The sequence below is a fragment of the Cervus elaphus genome, chromosome 15 (assembly GCF_910594005.1).
Source record: "Cervus elaphus chromosome 15, mCerEla1.1, whole genome shotgun sequence".
NCBI lineage: Eukaryota > Metazoa > Chordata > Mammalia > Artiodactyla > Cervidae > Cervus > Cervus elaphus.
In genome coordinates this window covers 9,832,684-9,853,648 of record NC_057829.1, presented here as the reverse complement: position 1 = coordinate 9,853,648, position 20,965 = coordinate 9,832,684, and the positions used below count along the sequence as shown (strand labels likewise).

Genomic DNA, 20,965 nt, shown 5'->3' with positions numbered 1-20,965 from the left:
TGAAACAGAATGAAATAAACAGCCATTATCAGTAAGCAGATTTCATATGTTATATTTTTTTATCCTAATTGTTTCCATATTGTCCATAACATTATTTGATTAGTAAACTAATAGTAAACTTTAGAAAAATTATAAACTAGAGAAAGTAAAACCCTTCATGAAGGAAATTAGACAGAGTACATAAAGATAACTACTCTTAATGAGCACTTTTCATATTGTAACTATACTTTCATTTTCTTTAATAGATAAAGGTTAAACTAAATAGATAAAGGTAGATATCTCTTTACCAGTGAGCTTTGGTAGTTTGATCTTTCAAGGAATTTTTCTGTTTTGTTTCATAATGTTCCTTTATTTCTATAGAACCTGTTGTAATATTCTCTCTCTCATTCCTGAAGTTGGTAATTTTTATCCTCTCTTTTTCCTGATCTGTCTGGCTAGAGGTTTATGAATTTTATTGATCTTAAAGGGCTACTGTTGATTTCATTGATATTCTGTATGGTTTTCTGACATATTGATTTCTGCTATTTCCTTCTTTTTGCTTACTTTGGATGCATTTGTTCCTTTTCTGAAGAATTTCTTAAGGTGGAAGCTGGGATCAAAGAAGAAACTGAGATCATTTCTTCTTTTCTAATACAGTGCTATCTGTTTCCCTTTTACATCTCTAAGTACACTTTAGCCACATTCCACAAATTTTGATACATTGTTTTTCATTTTCTTTCAGTTCAAAATACTTTCTAATTTTCATTTTCATCTTTGATTTCATCTTGGGTTGTTTAGATGTTATTTTGTTTCCAAATACTTGGAAATTTTCCAAGCATGTTTTTTATGATTTGAATTCTTTTAAATTTACTGAAACTTGGTTTTGACCTAGAATATGGTCTCTCTGGACCTTGTACACTTGAAAAGTATGTGTATTCTGCTGCCGTTGGGGCAGTGTCCTGTCGTGTCATCTGAGTCAAGTTGGCTGATGATACTGTTCAGTCATCTGTCATTTCTGATTTTCATTAACATATACTTGTTCCATCAATTATTGAGAGATGTTGAAATCTCTTGACTATAATTGTGAATTTGTCTATTTCTTTTTGCAGTTCTATCAGTTTTTGCTTGATGTATTTAAGTTCTTTTTTTGTTGTTGTTATTTATTTATTTATTTATTTTTTAAATTAGTTGGAGGCTAATTACTTCACAGCATTTCAGTGGGTTTTGTCATATATTGATATGAATCAGCCATAGAGTTACACGTATTCCCCATCCCGATCCCCCCTCCCACCTCCCTCTCCACCGGATTCCTCTGGGTCTTCCCAGTGCACCAGGCCTGATCACTTGTCTCATGCATCCAACCTGGGCTGGTGATCTGTTTCACCATAGATAATATACATGCTGTTCTTTCAAAACATCCCACCCTCACCTTCTCCCACAGAGTTCAAAAGTCTGTTCTGTACTTCTGTGTCTCTTTTTCTGTTTTGCATATAGGGTTATCGTTACCATCTTTCTAAATTCCATATATGTGTGTTAGTATGCTGTAATGTTCTTTATCTTTCTGGCTTACTTCACTCTGTATAATGGGCTCCAGTTTCATCCATCTCATTAGAACTGGTTCAAATGCATTCTTTTTAACGGCTGAGTAATATTCCATGGTGTATATGTACCACAGCTTCCTTATCCATTTATCTGCTGATGGGCATCTAGGTTGCTTCCATGTCCTGGCTATTATAAACAGTGCTGCGATGAACATTGGGGTGCATGTGTCTCTTTCAGATCTGGTTTCCTCGGTGTGTATGCCCAGAAGTGGGATTGCTGGGTCATATGGCAGTTCTATTTCCAGTTTTTTAAGAAATCTCCACACTGTTTTCCATAGTGGCTGTACTAGTTTGCATTCCCACCAACAGTGTAAGAGGGTTCCCTTTTCTCCACACCCTCTCCAGCATTTATTGCTTGTAGACTTTTGGATAGCAGCCATCCTGACTGGCGTGTAATGGTACCTCATTGTGGTTTTGATTTGCATTTATCTGATAATGAGTGATGTTGAGCATCTTTTCATGTGTTTGTTAGCCATCTGTATGTCTTCTTTGGAGAAATGTCTGTTTACATCTTTGGCCCATTTTTTGATTGGGTCATTTATTTTTCTGGAATTGAGCTGCAGGAGTTGCTTGTATATTTTTGAGATTAATCCTTTGTTGCTTCATTTGCTATTATTTTCTCCCAATCTGAGGGCTGTCTTTTCACCTTACTTATAGTTTCCTTTGTAGTGCAAAAGCTTTTAAGTTTCATTAGGTCCCATTTGTTTAGTTTTGCTTTTATTTCCAACATTCTGGGAGGGGGTCATAGAGGATCTTGCTGTGGTTTATGTTGGAGAGTGTTTTGCCTATGTTCTCCTCTAGGAGTTTTATGGTTTCTGGTCTTACATTTAGATCTTTAATCCATTTTGAGTTTATTTTTGTGTATGGTGTTAGAGAGTGTTCTAGTTTCATTCTTTTACAAGTGGTTGACCAGCTTTCCCAGCACCACTTGTTAAAGAGGTTGTCTTTTTTCCATTGTATATCCTTGCCTCCTTTGTCAAAGATAAGGTGTCCATAGGTTCGTGGATTTATCTCTGGGCTTTCTATTTTGTTCCATAGATCTATATTTCTGTCTTTGTGCCAGTACCATACTGTCTTGATGACTGTGGCTTTGTAGTAGAGCCTGAAGTCAGGCAGGTTGATTCCTCCAGTTCCATTCTTCTTTCTCAAGATTACTTTGGCTATTTGAGGTTTTTTGTATTTCCATACAAATTGTGAAATTATTTGTTCTAGTTCTGTGAAAAATACCTTTGGTAGCTTGATAGGGATTGCATTAAATCTATAGATTGCTTTGGGTAGAATAGCCATTTTGACAATATTGAGTCTTCCAATCCATGAACATGGTATGTTTCTCCATCTGTTTGTGTCCTCTTTGATTTCTTTCATCAGTGTTTTATAGTTTTCTATGTATAGGTCTTTTGTTTCTTTAGGTAGATATACTCCTAAGTATCTTATTCTTTTTGTTGCAATGGTGAATGGTATTGCTTCCTTAATTTGTATTTCTGTTTTTTCATTGTTAGTATATAGGAATGCAAGGGATTTCTGTGTGTTAATTTTATATCCTGCAACTTTACTATATTCATTGATTAGCTCTAGTAATTTTCTGGTAGAGTCTTTAGGGTTTTCTATGTAGAGGATCATATCATCTGCAAACAGCGAGAGTTTCACTTCTTCTTTTCCTATCTGGATTCCTTTTACTTCTTTTTCTGCTCTGATTGCTGTGGCCAAAACTTCCAACACTCTGTTGAATAGTAGTGGTGAGAGTGGGCACCCTTGTCTTGTTCCTGATTTCAGGGGAAATGCTTTCAATTTTTCACCATTGAGGGTGATGCTTGCTGTGGGTTTGTCATATATAGCTTTTATTATGTTGAGGTATGTTCCTTCTATTCCTGCTTTCTGGAGAGTTTTAATCATAAATGAGTGTTGAATTTTGTCAAAGGCTTTCTCTGCATCTATTGAGATAATCATATGGTTTTTATCTTTCAATTTGTTAAAGTGGTATATTACATTGATTGATTTGCAGATATTAAAGAATCCTTGCATTCCTGGGATAAAGCCCACTTGGTCATGGTGTATGATTTTTTTAATATGTTGTTGGATTCTGTTTGCTAGAATTTTGTTAAGGATTTTTGCATCTATGTTCATCAGTGATATTGGCCTGTAGTTTTCTTTTTTTGTGGCATCTTTGTCTGGTTTTGGAATTAGGGTGATGGTGGCCTCATAGAATGAGTTTGGAAGTTTACCTTCTTCTGCAATTTTCTGGAAGAGTTTGAATAAGATAGGTGTTAGCTCTTCTCTGAATTTTTGGTAGAATTCAGCTGTGAAGCCATCTGGTCCTGGGCTTTTGTTTGCTGGAAGATTTCTGATTACAGTTTCGATTTCCTTGCTTGTGATGGGTCTGTTAAGATCTTCTATTTCTTCCTGGTTCAGTTTTGGAAAGTTATACTTTTCTAAGAATTTTTCCATTTCATCCAAGTTGTCCATTTTATTGGCATAGAGCTGCTGGTAGTAGTCTCTTATGATCCGTTGTATTTCAGTGTTGTCTGTTGTGATCTCTCCATTTTCATTTCTAATTTTGTTAATTTGGTTCTTCTGTCTTTCTTTCTTAATGAGTCTTGCTAATGGTTTGTCAATTTTGTTTATTTTTTAAAAAAACCAGCTTTTAGCTTTGTTGATTTTTGCTATGGTCTCTTTAGTTTCTTTTGCATTTATTTCTGCCCTGATTTTTAAGATTTCTTTCCTTCTGCTAACCCTGGGGTTCTTCATTTCTTCCTTCTCTGATTGCTTTAGGTGTAGAGTTAGGTTATTTATTTGGCTTTTTTCTTGTTTCTTGATGTAAGCCTGTAATGCTATGAACCTTCCCCTTAGCACTGCTTTTACAGTGTCCCATAGGTTTTGGGTTGTTGTGTTTTCATTTTCATTCATTTCTATACATATTTTGATTTCTTCTATGATTTGTTGGTTATTCAGAAGCGTAGTATTTAACCTCCATATGTTTGAATTTTTAACAATTTTTTTCCTGTAATTGAGATACTGCACTGTGGTCAGAAAAGATGACTGGAATGATTTCAATTTTTTTGAATTTTCCAAGACCAGATTTGTGGCCCAGGATGTGATCTATTCTGGAGAAGGTTCCGTGTGCACTTGAGAAAAAGGTGAAGTTGATTGTTTTGGGGTGAAATGTCCTATAGATATCAATTAGGTCTAGCTGGTCCATTGTATCATTTAAGGTTTGTTTTTCCTTGTTAATTTTCTGTTTAGTTGATCTATCCATAGTTGTGAGTGGGGTATTAAAGTCTCCCACTATTATTGTGTTACTATTAATTTCCTCTTTCATACTCGTTAGCGTTTGCCGTACATATTGCAGTGCTCCTATGTTGGGTGCATATATATTTATAATTGTTATATCTTGTTCTTGGATTGATCCTTTGATCATTATGTAGTGTCCTTCTTTGTCTCTTTTCACATCCTTTATTTGAAAGTCTATTTTATCTGATATGAGTATTGCGACTGCTGCTTTCTTTTGGTCTCCGTTTGCGTGAAATATTTTTTTCCAGCCCTTCACTTTTAGTCTGTATGTGTCTCTTGTTTTGAGGTGGGTCTCTTGTAGACAGCATATATAGGGGTCTTGTTTTTGTATCCATTCAGCCAATCTTTGTCTTTTGGTTGGGGCATTCAACCCATTTACATTTAGGGTAATTATTGATAGGTGTGGTCCCATTGCCATTTACTTTGTTGTTTTGGGTTCACATTTATACAGCCTTTCTGCATTTCCTGTCTAGAGAAGATCCTTTAGCATTTGTTGAAGAGCTGGTTGGGTGGTGCTGAATTCTCTCAGCTTTAGCTTGTCTGTAAAGCTTTTGAATTCTCCTTCATATCTGAATGAGATCCTTGCTGGGTACAGTAATCTAGGTTGTAGGTTATTCCCTTTCATTACTTTCAGTATGTCCTGCCATTCCCTTCTGGCCTGGAGGGTTTCTATTGATAGGTCAGCTGTTATCCTTATGGGAATCCCTTTGTGTGTTATTTGTTGTTTCTCCCTTGCTGCTTTTAGTATTTGTTCTTTGTGTTTGATCTTTGTTAATTTGATTAATATGTGCCTTGGGCTGTTTTGCCTTGGGTTTATCCTGTTTGGGTCTCTCTAGGTTTCTTGGACTTGTGTGGCTATTTCCTTCCCCATTTTAGGGAAGTTTTCAGCTATTATCTCCTCAAGTATTTTCTCATGGCCTTTCTTTTTGTCTTCTTCTTCTGGAACTCCTATGATTCGAATGTTGGGGTGTTTCACAGTGTCCCAGAGGTCCCTGAGGTTGTCCTCATTTCTTTTGATCCTTTTTTCTTTTTTACTCTCTGCTTCATTTATTTCCACCATTTTATCTTCTACGTCACTTATCCTATCTTCCTATATTCTACTCTTGGTTCCCTCCAGAGTGTTTTTGATCTCATTTATTGCATTATTCATTTTTAATTGACTCTTTTTTATTTCTTCTAGGTCTTTATTAAACATTTCTTGCATCTTTTCAATCTTTGTCTCCAGGCAATTTATCTGTAACTCCATTTTGTTTTCAAGATTTTGGATCATTTTTATTATCATTATTCTAAATTTTTTTTCAGATAGACTCCCTATCTCCTCCTCTTTTGTTTGACTTGGGCATTTTTCATGTTCCTTTACCTGTTGGGTATTTCTTTGCCTTTTCATCTTGTTTAGATTGCTGTGTCTGGAGTGGGCTTTCTGTATTCTGGAGGTTTGTGGTTCCTCTTTATTGTGGAGGTTTTACCCAGTGGGTGGGGTTAGACGATTGGCTTGTCAAGGTTTCCTGGTTAGGGAAGCTTGCGTTGGTGTTCTTGTGCGTGGAACTTGATTTCTTCTCTTTGGAGAGCAATGGAGTGCCCAGTAATGAGTTTTGAGATGGGTCTATGTGTTAGGTGTGACCTTGGGCAGCCTGTATGTTGACGTTCAGGGCTATGTTCCTGTGTTGCTGGAGAATTTGTGTGGTATGTCTTGCTCTAAAACTTATTGGCTCTTGGGTGGTGGTTGGTTTCAGTGTAGGTATGGAGGCTTTTGGATGGTCACTTATTACTTAAAGTTCCATGTAGTCAGGAGTTTTCTGGTGTTCTCAGGTTTTGGGCTTAAGTCTCCTGCCTCTGGATTTCAGTTTTACTCTTCCTGTAGTCTCAGGACTTCTCCAACTATACAGCACTGCCTTGAGTTGATAACCGATCTGTAGGTGAAGTGATTTCTGTAGAGTTCTGACTGGGCCAGGCCAAGGGAGGGGTTGCCAGTAGTTGATGGCTGGGCGGAGCTAACCACAGTGGGAAGACCAAATGCAGTGTGAAAGATGATGCTGACAAGCTGAGCGAAGATGCTCGGTATCAGGTGTGATATTTGACAATGGAATGTTCATTCGTTTTGTCATCTGCTACTGCTCCTGAGCATACAAGCGATCCGGATGACGTGGGGCATCCCGCGCGAGTCTGGGATCCAGAAGTCCTGTGTTTAAGTTCTTTCATTTGATGTATTAACATTTAGGATTGTTCTGTTCACTTGATGAATTGACCCATTATTATTATGATTGTATCCCTGGAAATATTCTTTGTCTTGAAATCTGCTTTGTTATTATGTTAATAACTACTCTCATTTTCTTTTGATTAGTGTCAACAGGGTATATCTTTATTCATCCTTTTATTTTAAATGTATTTATGTCTGGACTTCCCTGGTGACTTAGACAGTAAAGAACTGCCTGCAATGCTGGAGACTGGGTTCAATCCCAAGGTCAGGAAGATCCCTTGGAGAAGGGAATGGCTACCCACTCCAGTATTCTTGCCTGGAGAACTCCATGGACAGAAGAGCCTTGTGGCTGCAGTTCATGGGGTCACAGAGTTAGGCATGACTGAGTGGCTAACACTTTAACACCATATATATTTTAAAAGGCTTTCTTATCTTTCTTGTTTTTTAATCCGTTTATCAATTTTATCTAATCTCTGCCTTTTACAGAGGTGTTTAGACCATTTACATTTAATGTGATTATTGATATGGTTGAAATTCAATCTGTGATCCATTTTCCTTTTTTTTTTTGCCTTATTTTGGATTGAGTATTTTTTATAATTCCATTTTTTATCTTATTTGTTGGTTTATTAACTGTACTTGTTTTTTGTTTTTGTAGTGGTGGTTTTATGGTTTGTAATATATGACTTGTCACAGCCTGCTGTCCTCACTTTGTACAGTACCCTGTTAACTGAAATGTGTACGTTTCAGAATCATGTCTTTCCTTTGCATGCTTCTGTGGTAAGAGTTACTTTGTAAATTGAGGTCACAGTGTTGATATGCACAGATACCAGTTAACATGAGACTGTGCAGAGTAAGGACAGCTTGCATATCACTTTGCCTATAATATATGAACCCTATAATTCTATTCTTTCTTTTCCATTTCACTTTTACAAGCTTGGCCTTTGTACTACTTCTGAAATACATGGTACTTCTATCTTATTTATAGTCCCTGTGGCTGTATACTCAGTCATGTCTGACTCTTTGTGGCCCCATGGACTGTAACCCCCAGACTCCTCTATGCATGGAATTTTCCAGGCAAGAATACTGGAGCGGGTTGCCATTTCCCACTCAAGGGGATTTTCCCAACCCAGGGATGGAACCTGTACTCCTGCATTGGCAGGCAGATTCATTACTACAGTGCCACCTGGTTTAGCCCATAATATACCAGAAGTGGTAAATATATGGAAAAAGATAACTTTTTAATTAGAAAACTGTATTGTTTAAGTAAAAGTAATAATTATTTTGGGGATTATTGTTTTTACTTAAAAATTTTAAAATAATATTGTTTAAATAAAAGTAATACTCCCCATAATACATTATTATTTTTAAAGAGTATGATTTTTTAAATTAAAAAGTTATATTTTTCCATATATTTACCATTTCTGGTGTCCCTTATTCCTTTATTAATAGAACCATGTTTTCATCTGGCATCATTTTTCTTTTGCCTAAAGAACTTCCTTTAATACATTTTGTACTGTCAGTGTGCCAGTGATGAATCAACTATTTCTGGTCTTGTATGGGCTATTGAGATTATTTTGTGTGTTCACTTAGAGTGGGCCTTTTTTCAGCCTCACAAATTCACACTAATCAAAATTCAACTGAAGACATGAGTAGTCCCCTTCTGTAGATCTGTGAAATTCCCTGCATGTAGTTTTCTCCTTTGTTTTTTTGCCTTGCAAGTTTTAGCCATCTTGACCACTGTGAACGCCCTTCTTCCCCGTCTCTACTGCGGGAGACTCCCAGGTCCACCTAAGTTTCTCATGCCCGCACTGTCCTTTGGAAACTCTGCAGCAGTCAGATGGGACAGTCGTAGCGCACACGTCCTTTTTTTCACTCACCTCTCATGCTGTCCTATGCTGCCCGTTTCACAGTGTCTGAAAACCTTTTTATTGATCTGTTGTTATGTGTTTATTTCTCTTCAGTTGTTTATGGTGGGCTGACAAAGCCATGTTATTCCATCTGATGGAAAGTAGGCCTCTCTAGATGTCTTGTTGTTGAGAATAACTGCTTTCCAGTGTTGTGTTGGTTTGTGCTGTGCGAGAGCGTGAGTCACTGTCAGTTCACATGTGTCCCCTCGCTCTGGAGCCTCACTCCCACCCAACCCCGTCCCGCCGTCTAGGTCATCAGGGGCACGAGCTGAGCTGCCCGTGCTGTGCAGCAGCTTGCCGTTAGCTACCTCTTTCACACACGGAAGGAAATCAGTCCTGGGTGTTCACTGGGAGGACTGGTGCTGAAGCTCCAAGACTTTGGCCACTTGATGCCAAGAACTGACTCATTAGAAGAGACCCTGATGCTGGGAATGATTGAAGGCAGGAGGAGAATGGGACGACAGGGGATAAGATGGTTAGCATCACCAGCTCAATGGGCATGAGTTTCAGCAAGCTCCGGGAGTTGGTGATGGACAGGAAAGCCTGGCATGCTGTATTCTGTGTGGGCCCAAAAAGTTGGACATGACTGAGCAACTGAACTGAACTGAGTGTATATATGTTAGTGCTACTCTCTCAATTTGTCCCACCCTCTCCTTCTCCTGCAGTGTCCACAATCTGTTCTCTGCATCTGCATTTCTATTCCTGCCCCTCAGGTTCATCAGTACAACTTTACTAGACTCCATATATATGCATCAATGTACAATATTTATTTTTCTCTTTTTGACTTACTTACTTTGTATGACAGACTCTAGGTCCGTCCACATCACTGTAAACAACCTAATTTCATTCCTTCTTATGGCTAAGTAATATTCCACTGTATATATGTACCACAACTTCTTTATCCATTCATCCAGATGCCATGTTTTTATGAACATAATTTCTCTTGTAGTTATGGTTATGTTATAAATACAGCTTCTTATACTTCTTTACACTGAATATTATGTTAAAGCATTTTCCATGTTTTTCACCTATTTTTAATAAACTATAGTTGTACTTTTGAGTTAGAAGTTTCAAGATACATAGCATATTTATTTAGCTGTACATTAGTTGATATGTGTTTTATTTCAGTTTTTCACTATCAATTTCACTGATATTTTAAAAGTTCCCAATATCTTGATTGTAGTGCACCTGATATGGAAGAAATATTGACTGAATCAGAAGTTAAATTGGATGGTGTCAGACAAAAGATTTTGCAGGTAGCTCAAGAGCTCTCAGTAGAAGACATGCATCAATTCCACAGAGCCATTACTACAGGTGAGTCTAGGTTTACTTTAGTGGTAATGTTTAAAAGATAATAGTATGTTAAATGATTTATGTATGCATTGCATGAATTATAATTAACAGTAAATATTATTGGCTTTAAAAAACTGGGACTTCTGAGTAGTAATATAAAGATAATTTTAAAATGCTTACTTGGCTTTATTTTCCTGTGTAGTGATAGTCATTGATAGATTTTGATAAAGTAATTGAGAAGACACCCTTAATAGAGAAACTTTATTCTTGAGTGAGTAGAGTGTATTCAGACAGGGTGTATCTCATTCCCCACCATGAGTATATTTCACTTGTGGCTCTAAGTTTCAGTCATTGTAGGTTCATAAAAAGAGGATGTATCACCTAGCCAGATGGACCAAAACATCTCATAGTGCGACTCCATACTGGGAATTCTAGAATAAGACTGGGTTTTATATATTCATTTAAAAAGTTTCATGGAGTATTGGATCTTGGTGATTATCACCATTTATAAATCAGTTGCACAAACGTTTAAAGTACTTGATCTGATCCTCTTCATCCTTTTCTTGTGAGTTCACTAATAGAACTGTATAACTCGGGCATCCCCTAAAATTTGCAGAAAGACAAAGTCAAAGTTTGATTCATATTTATAGAAGTAAATCGAAGTTGTTTTCTATCAAAGAGTTGATTCCACTAAGCTGAGGTCAGTTCAGTAGTAAGAAATGAGTTCATTTGGTATCTGTTCAATATATGTTCAGTTTTAGTCTCAATATTTATCATTTCAGGACTTGTTTTTCAGAAATGTCAACCTGTGGTTGTTGAAATGTCTTAATATTAGTAAGAGAAAGTGCCTGCATACATCAGTTAAAGTTGAAGATACGTTATTATAAGCTAAAGTGATATGAAGAGTCATTATGGTGTCTTCTGAAAGGAGATACATTTCCTTCCTCATAATTATTATTTACTATCAGGGATTTATTTGATTTTTAAATTAATAGCACACATAATTAAAAAAGCTTTATGAATTCCGTTTATGTTGTCAGGCAGCACAACCTTGCATATGACAAATTTGGGAGGATTGGGAAGGAAGATCAGAGGTAATGGTAGGAAGAAGGAAATTTAAACAGGCCTCTAGAAGAGAACGTATGAGAATGTCTTTATGACCTTGTAGTAGGAAAGATTTTTTAAATGACAGTATTAACTACTAAAGGAAAATTGGATTGATTTAATTTTGTTAAAATTAAGAATTTCTCTTTATCAAAAGACATCATTAAGGAAGCAAAAAGGCAAATTGAAGTCTGAGAGATGACGTTTAAGTACATACTTTGGATAGAGAACTCATATAGAATATGTGGAGAGTTCCTACAAATCAATAAGAAGTCAATTTTAAAAATGGACAAAAATAGTTGAATAGGGGCCCCAGAATGTGACTATTCAGATGACTATGAATATTCACAAAAAAGTGCTCAGCATCATTATTCACTAGAGTAGTGTAAAGTGAAACCAAATGAGGTACCATTCACTCACCAGAATAACTAAATTGTAGATACTGACCATACTATTTAAAAAAAACTTTGGTGGCATCTGGCAAAAAACCTGTGTTTACCATATGATTACTTCTGGATATGTACCTGAGAAAAGTGAGGATTATATCACCAAAAAACATGTGCAGGAGATCTCAGAACAGCTATAATCATAATATCCTAAAAGTCAAAGATGACCCTGATCAACAGGACAATGGGTACATTGTGATGTAGTTGTCCAATGTAGTACTCCATAGCATTAGAAAAAGATAAAGGTGTGCAGCATCAAATATGAATTTCTCATTCTGTTGGACAAAATAAGCAGACACAAAAGAGTATCTAACTGTATAATTCCATTTATGTGAAGTTCCAAAAGAGGCATAATTAATCTAGAGATGTTGATTTGCTTCATTTGATCCAGTAGGTTATGTTGTAGGTCCTTCATTGATCAGTGAGTAAAGTATAAGGAATGGCTTTAAATAAGAGCAAGGACCATATGGATAGTGACACACAGAATGTTACTTAAGAAGTCATGCTTGGCTTTTAGAACAAAACAGGAATGGGGAAAAAAGGCAAAGGGGACATTTCATTGAATCAGTAGAGTGTTTCTTGAATCAGAAAAGAAACACTAACCCTGGGAAAAAGTTTAGTTAGGGCATTAGTAAGATGGGAGGAATCTTTCTTCAGTTGTTCCCACTTCAGTATCACTGAGGGTTATGAATTATTAAATCACAATCATAGGATTATGAATGTTATGGGGATTAGTGCTTATAAGCACTGTATTTCATTTAGGGCTTCCCTAGTGGCTCAGACGGTAAAGCATCCATCTGCCCACAGTGTGGAAGACTTGGGTTCAGTCCCTGGGTTGAGAAGATCCCCTGGAGGAGGGCATGGCAGCCTACTCCAGTATTCTTTCCTGGAGAATCCCGTGGATAGCGGAGCCTGGGGGCTACAGTCCATGGGGTTGCAAAGAGTCAGACACGAATGAGCGACTAAGTACATCTTCCATTTAAGACTTTTGTTTATGATTTGTACGTTTTGAGATTACCTACCCATGAATTAAATATTTAAGGATTCTCTGTATCTCACTTTTCTATAGGAAGTCTTTAAAATAAAATGAGGTTCTTTAAATTAATGCAATAAAAATTTGTTTCCTTAAAGTTAAGGAATAAAACAGTCAAGAGAAGTGTCTGGGACTTAAAAATTTGCTCATAGATATTTTACTTGATAAAATAAGTTTATTTATAATTACAGTAGCAGTAACAATGTGATGCTTATGAATAGCTTGCTGCTTGTAATTGTTAAATGCTTGTTTTGGTGTTACTCCAAATAGTTGTTCTTTTGACTTGAAGATAAAACAATTCTGGCATTGAACTAAAGGAGTTCCGTGCTTTTCCTCATTAAGAATAGTGCTAATGGCACGCAGAGCATTTCCCTAAGGGATACTTGTGTTAGCTCAAACATTGAGTATCCTACTAATAATTGAACAACAACAAAAAGTTAGGTCTGTTTTCTACACATTTCTTATCAGAGTACATTACAGATTGTCCCAAGGGATTGTTAAACAAATGACAAATAATTAGTTACTTGAAATAAATCACTTAAAACTTTTTGGTGCCCTATCATATTTTTTGGTTTTTTTTTTTTTTCCTCTTGTTGAAAAATTAACAGTTGGGGGAAATTCCCTCCATCTCAAAGCAAAAAAGTACTTTTTTGGGTTTAATTTATATCATTGTGATAATATTAAAAATTGTCATTTAATTTTGAGACATCCTAGTGCTAAAAACTTAAGTTCAGACACTAACTAATATTTTAATTCTCTTATCCGAAAATGCGAATGATGGGTTGAGTGAGAGTTTTGGGCCAGGTACAGATATTTTTTAAAACTGTTGCTCTTTATATATTAAATATTTATGTGACCTTTGCAGTATCCCTGAGTCATAAATATTTTTACCACTTCTTAAGTGGGGAAATTGAGACTTACAGGAGTTAAGCAACTTGTTCAAGGTCATAAGCTAGTAAGTGGTACCATTGCTTGCTTATTGTGTGGATTTAATTTACCTGTTGAACTTTAGAACCTTACCCCAACTAAAGGCTTTATATTGCTTAAATTTCTCTTTGTCCAAATATGAAGGTTTTTCTTAAATAATCCAGAACACATTATAACTCTTATGTTGCTCTTTCCCCCCCCCATAGCACTTAACAACTTTGACATACTCTCTAATCTCCTTATTTGTTAGGTTTCTTTATTGTTTCTCTTCCTCTACTAGAATGTGGACTCTCTAAGTCTCTACAAAAAGTTTTTTGTTATTGTTAACTGGGGTATCCCAGACACTTAATAGCTGTTTGATAAATGTTGACAGAATGAAGAGCAAAAGTATTTTAAAAGGGCTTTTTTGTTCTTGTTGTTCAGCCAAATCTTTTATCTAATGATTTGCTTTTGCAGATTTTTGTTTGACTGTTTTTTGTTGCTTCCAAAAGGAAACATGTTTCCAGGGGCGGTTGCTTAGATATAATACAAAAATAGTATCAATATTAATCTTTAGAGATATTCTAAAGCTCATATCAGTACAGAAAAATTTGATATCATTTCAGTATATTAGCACAATTGAGATGGCTTAGTGAAAAAGTGAACATGAAGATCTGCAAACCTTTGGAATAAATAATGGAAGAATTTAGTGAAGGAGAAAAGATATAGCTAAACATTGAATTTTTCTTTTTGTGAGATTTTGTGTGCAGAGATGTTAATTCAGGTGCTTTACCTGAACTAACGGGAATGAAGCTTCCCATTCATTCACAGGAAACAAATGATTAAACTTATGATGTTTTGGTGGCGTAACAAAATAGGAACCATTTCTTTCTCATTTGAGGTCCAGGCTTTGCGATGGTGGTTTGCGTGTGCTCTGCCTGCTTAGTCATTGATAGACCCAGGCCCTTGGGGCTCTGATATTACCAGTGTGTGGTTCCAGGATGAGCCAGGTCACCAACACACAGCTGGCAGGCTGTGGACGGAATGAGTACAGAGTCACGCCTGAGGGTTTTATGGGCGCTCTTGAGATGGCATCCATCACTACTGCCCACGTTTTATTGGCCAGTTACATGTCCACATGTAACTTCAAGGAAGAATGGGAAAGATGCTCTCTGTGCCAAAGACAATGAAATATTTTTGATGGATAGTTAATTTTTCTCTGCCCAGTTCAATAATTTGATGTCCATTTGGCTTACTGGGAAATCCAGGCATATGCCTGTTGATAGATTTATGTTTTTTTCTGCATGTATTTTAATTTTGTTTGGAAGCATTCATTTGCCTAATGCAAAAATAATTTTAAAACTGAAAGAGACGTTGGAGGACATCCTGTGCCACCACCTTAATTTGTAAATGAGCTTAGAGATGGCATTGGAATTGGAATCTGGCTTGTTTATCTACCCTGATAAACTTGTTATACCAACTCATTTTGCTAGTTAGTAGTTGGTACTTTACACTGTAATTGCTTTCTGCAAAGCCAGTGGCTTTTATTTGATGATCTTAGATCCTGTATCTGATTAAAGACTCTCACTTCCTTTTGTTTTACATAGATAAAATAAAATATTTTAATGAAATATTAATAAATTTAATTAAATTTATTTAATAAAATATTTTAATTGCATAGATTAAAATATATAGTTTAAATTTGCATGTAAATGTGAGATGATTCAGGGTACATTTCTTGTGACTGCTTTGATTGCAATTACTTGTTTATATCATACTGCAAACTTTTGTAGTGACTCCTGTGACCATGAGAAAATCTCTCATAGGCATTTTCTGGGTCACAGAGATTGTGACCATTCTTTTAAGGTAAATGTTGGATACACACTACTTAGTGTGTAGGGAGGTCCAAGTGTAGGCAGGTCTTTTCACCCAGTTTCTCTTTTCATCTGTGAACACTCTTACTGCTTTTCTGAAATCCTGTTTCATCAAGTTACTCTTGACATCTGTCAGTTGGTAAGACTTGGGGTGGGAATGCTAAGTAGGAAGCATGGATGAGACAACTTCCTACTCAGTTTGAACATACACACACCAAGTCAGAGAGATCCTTATTCCAACAATAGTGTCCCTCAAAGTAATTTATTATTACTTCTTGATATGATAGTGTACATTGAGCTAGGGTAACATTTTGAAAGAATAATGGCCTCTAAACTATGAGTTAATACGTTGGAAAGAAGACAAACCCCGAAAACGATTGCTTTGTTTAAGGAAGTTTTAAATATTGTCTTATATAGTCAATATAGTCAGCAAAAGCAAGACCTGGAGCTGACTGTGGCTCAGATCATGAGCTCCTTATTGCAAAACTCGGGCTTAAATTGAAGAAAGTAGGAAAAACCACAGGACCATTCAGGAATGACTTAAATCAGCTCCCTCATGATTATACAGTGGAGGTGACAAAACAGATTCAAGGGATTAGATCTGGTAGACAAAGAGTGCCTAAAGAACTGTAGACAGAGGTTCATAACATAGTACAGGAGACAGTGACCAAAAGCGAAAGAAATGTGAGAAAGCAAAGTGGTTGTCTGAGGAGTCTTTACACGTAACTGAGGAAAGAAGAGAAGCAAAAGGCAGGGGAAAAAGGAAAAAATACACCCAATAGAATGCAGAGTTCCAGAGAATAGCATGAAGAGATAAGAAGGCCTTCTTAAATGAACAATGCATAGAAACAGAAAAATAAACAATAGGATGGAAAAGACTAGAGATCTCTTTAAAAAAATTGGAGATAACAAGGGAATATTTCATGCAAGGATGGGCATAATAAAGGACAGAAACAGTAAGGATCTAACAGAAGCATAAGAGATTAAGAAGAGATGGCAAGAATACACAGAAGAACTATACAAAAGAAGTCTTAATGACCCTAATGTGTGGTCACTCATCTAGAGCTGGACATCATTGAGAGTGTGAAGGCAAGTGGGCCCTAGGAAGCATTAATTACTATGAGCAAACCTAGTGGAGGTGATGGAATTCCAGCTGTGCTATTTAAATCCTAAAAGATGATGATGTTAAAGTGCTGTGCTCAAGATATCAGCAAATTTGGAAAACCCAGCAGTGGCCACAGAATGGAAAAGGTCAGTTTTCATTCCGGTCCCAAAGAAGGGCAATGCCAAGGAATGTTAAAACTACTGTACAGTTGCACTCATTTCACATGCTAGTAAAGTTATGCTCAAAATCCTTCAAGCTAGACTTCAACAGTTCATAAACCAAGAACTTCCAAATGTACAAGCTGAGTTTTTGGAGAGGCAGAGGAACCAGAGATCAGATTGCCAACATGTGTTGAATCATGGAGAAAAAAAGGGAGTTCCAGAAAAACATCTACTTCATTGACTAAAGCCTTTGACTGTGTGGATGACAACAAACTGTGGAGAATTCTTTTAAGAAATGATGAGTACCAGACCACCTTACCTGTCCACTGAGCAACCTGTATGTGGGTCAAGAAGCATCAGTGAGAATTGAACATGGAACAACTGACTGGTTCTAAATTGGGAAAGAAGTGCATTAAGGCTGGATATTGTCTCCCTGCTTATTTAACTTCTATTCAGAGTGCATCATGTGAAATGCCAGTCTGGGTGAATCACAAGCTGGAATCAAGATTGCCAGCAGAAATATCAACAACCTCAGATATGCAAATGATACTACCCTAATGACAGAAGGTGGCAGAGAGTGAAGAGGAGCTAAAGAGCCCCTTGATGAAGGTGAGAGAAGAGAGTGAAAAAGCTGGCTTAAAACAACATTCAAGAGACTAAGATCATGGTATCCAGTCCCATCATGTAATGGCAAATAGATAGGGAAAAAGTAGGAATAGTGACAGATTTTATTTTCTTGAGCTCCAGAATCACTGCAGATGGTGACTACAGCCATGAAATTAAAAGACACTTGCTCCTTGGAAGGATAACTGTGACAAACCTAGACAGCGTATTAAAAAAATAGAGACATCACTTTGCTGATGGACGTTCATATAGTCAAAGGAATGGTTTTTCCACTAGTCATGTTTGAATGTAAGAGCTGGACCATGAAGAAGGCTGAGCGCTAAAGAATTGATGCTTTTGAATTGTGGTACTGGAGAAGACTCTTGAGAGTCCCATTGTCAGCAAGGAGATCCAACCAGTCAATTCTAAGGGAAATCAACCCCGAACACTCATTGCTGAAGCTGAAGCTCCAGTTCTTTGGCCACCTGCTGTGAAGAACTGACTCATTGGGAAAGACCCTGATCTGAGAAAGATTGCAGGCAGAGGGGTGGGGACAGTGGAGGATGAATAGTCAGATCGCATCATCGACTCAGTGGGCATGAGTTTGAGCAGGCTCTGGGGGATAGTGGGGACAGAGGAGCCTTGCGGGCTGCAGTTCGTGAGGCCACAGTCGGACACGACTTAGTGACTGAACAGTAACGGCAACAACAAAGTACTGTTCTAACAAAAGTTAATGCCCAGCATTCTTATTTTAATAATTCCTACTTCAGTTTAATTCAGTAGTTACAGAGGGCTCTTGTACCAGACACTGAAATATTATTTTATATAAAACCTACAATGTAGGTAGATGTTTGTATTTTACAAATGAGGGCGTTGAAGTGCAGCAACTTAATAGACTTCCCTTAGTTTATACACCTAGTAAGAGACCGGTTTGACTTTTGGACCTCAGACATCCTCATTTCAAGTCTGCTTTCCTTTATGATTTTATCATTTATTTGGGAGGAAGGCTGGAGGCAGGGAGGTGAATCAGGAGGCTCTGGCAGTCATTCCTGATGTGGAGTTAGGACATCTCCATTTTGGCTTAACAGTGGGTGGGGAGAGAAAAGGGCATGTTCTTAGAATATGGCCTTTTTAAAAAGTGCAAAGAAAAGGGAATAAACTAGGAAAACCTGTAGGTTTCTGGTTTGGCCAGCTGGTTAAGCACGGATGTTATTTTTAAGAGATGGAAGACAGACTGGGTTTTGGATGTAGTTAATATGGCACCCGAGCAGTTTCCTAATGGGTTTAGAGACGCGGGGTACAGTTTCAGCCATGGAGGCATCAGTTATAAGCTATAGTTGAATTTATAGACAAGGATAAAATTGTCCAAAGTGAGTGTAGAGTGAGAAGAAAGCCAAAGACTGTGTACCTATGGAGTCTTAACTGAAGGAAATAGAATGGAATATTTGCTGGACTAGCATCCCAGTAGCAGAATCCGATCTGCTGCAGTAACAGGTTGTGAGGTCAGTTCAGGGAACTTTGGTTTGTGTGAGACTCACTCCGGGAGGAGAGGGGAGCAGCTGTTTCCACACACAGGAAGGGGTCTGCGGAGGGGACTCTGCCCTGGGTCCCACCAAACACCTAGAGGACACACACAAGCCCAAGTGACACCATGTGCTTCCTTTCTTTTCTCCTCTACTCTCTTTCCTCCAGTGGTTAGAAGAGAGTAAATGATGAGAACGGAACAGAGATATGATGACCAGTAGGGAGAGATGGAAGCTGACATGGAGGCAGGCCTGTAAATTCCCAAATGGGCAGGACCCCCCGTCTCCTAGTGACCATCATTTTAGTGGATGGGAAAAGTTGGATGATATTCCCAATATCAATCATGACTCAGACAGGGGCATCATTTAGCTGAAAGACAAATCAAATGAAAGATCACACCAACAACATCTGAAAATCAAGAAATGACTGAAGAATTACCAGGATGGTTTGAAGGATTGTTTATGCTGTATCTTAAATCACTTGGGAAGCAGGTTTTATAATACATGTATTTTAATGTTGTAAGGGAATAAAAGAATATACTTAAAATTCTAGGTTTATATTGATTAGTAATAATTTGTATTCCTGTTAAAATATTTGACTGTCACTCCAAGGGACAAGTGAGTTGAAAGTGCTGAGAAGAATTGTTTCAGGGAGTATTATAGCGATTGTAACAGGAAAAGAGTGTGATCCTCTCCCAGGATCCCAGAGTCAGCTCTGGGGGATTCAGAAGCTCTCCAGATTGCTATTAACTTTTCTACTCATTCAGGTTTGCTCTTAACAGATAAAATTTACTCAGTGAGGTGAAGCAGAAAAAGAAACTTTGCTGCAAAACAGACCTGGGCTTCTGTGTTGGGGAACTGTAACAGCTGCTGCATGGATTGCTTTGAAAATTAAATGGTATATGTTCGTGGAAAGCATTTCTTACTTTGGGACATAACTGTTAACAAAAGTTCTTCTGTGGAATTTAGCAGAATTAATCTGTGATAGTATGCTAAATCCTAAAATTTATTTTCATTTTAGGTAAAAACTCAGTAATACCGATTTGCCCAACATACACTCTTCAGTGCTAAAGTAAAAGTCTTGCTCAGATAGACAAAATCCAAATTAGTGGATTTGAATTTGTTTTACTGTTGGTAGTACATATTTATTATCTGTATACAAGTTACATGTTTGAGAATACATTTTCTAGCAGAGTGGCCTGTGAATCAAACCTAGATCTGATTTTACTTTAACGTTTCAGTGATCTGGTAAAGGTACCTTTTGAAAAAGTTCAGGTTGTATTCTTTAAAATAGCTATAAATGCTGTTGTAAAGGTTGAGATAGAATTTATGTATCTGAAATCAACCTTTAAATTGTACAGTTCAGTGATCTTTCGCATAACCACGAGGTTGTATGTCTGTCACCACTCGCTCACACCAGAATATCTTCATCACCCCTAAAGGACACCCCTGACCCGTTGGCAGTCCTTCCCCATCTCCCGTCCCTCACCCCATGGCAAGCACTAATCTGCCTTCTGTCTACATGGGTTTGCCTGTTCCAGACATCTCATAGAAACAGGATCATACAGTGTGTGGCCTTCTGTGTCTGAATTCTTCACTTAGCATAATGTTTCAAGGTTAATCTATGTCATAGCCTCTATCAGCACGTTCTTTTTATGGCTGAAGAGTACTTCATTGTGCATATATACTACATTTAGTTTATCCCTTCATTAGTTTTTGGACATTTGGGTTGTTTCTACTTACGACTGTTGTTAATGATACTGTTATGAATATACAAGTCTGTATGTGAACACGTGCTTGCAGTTCTCTTGGGTACATACCTAAGAGGAATTGCTGGGAAAATGTCAGACAATGTTCTATAACACTAGAAGCTTGGAAAGAAAGTTAAGATTTGTAGTTTGAGTTGTGATGAAGCTGCTCTATGATTTTTGATGGAGATTTGGGC

At 37.2% G+C, this 20,965-nt stretch overlaps 1 protein-coding gene across 2 annotated transcripts in view; it reads left to right on the top strand.

The window, feature by feature from the left end:
- The window catches only part of TSNAX (translin associated factor X), a 41,307-nt gene that overhangs the window by 5,708 nt on the left and 14,634 nt on the right, over window positions 1-20,965 (top strand). For both annotated transcript variants that reach the window (XR_006345374.1, XM_043925919.1), the window contains exon 4: window positions 10,156-10,286. Coding sequence is in view for 1 of the 2 variants with exons in the window: in XM_043925919.1 (XP_043781854.1) it covers window positions 10,156-10,286 (131 nt within the window). In the remaining variant the exon portion in view is untranslated. The remainder of the gene's footprint in view (window positions 1-10,155; window positions 10,287-20,965) is intronic.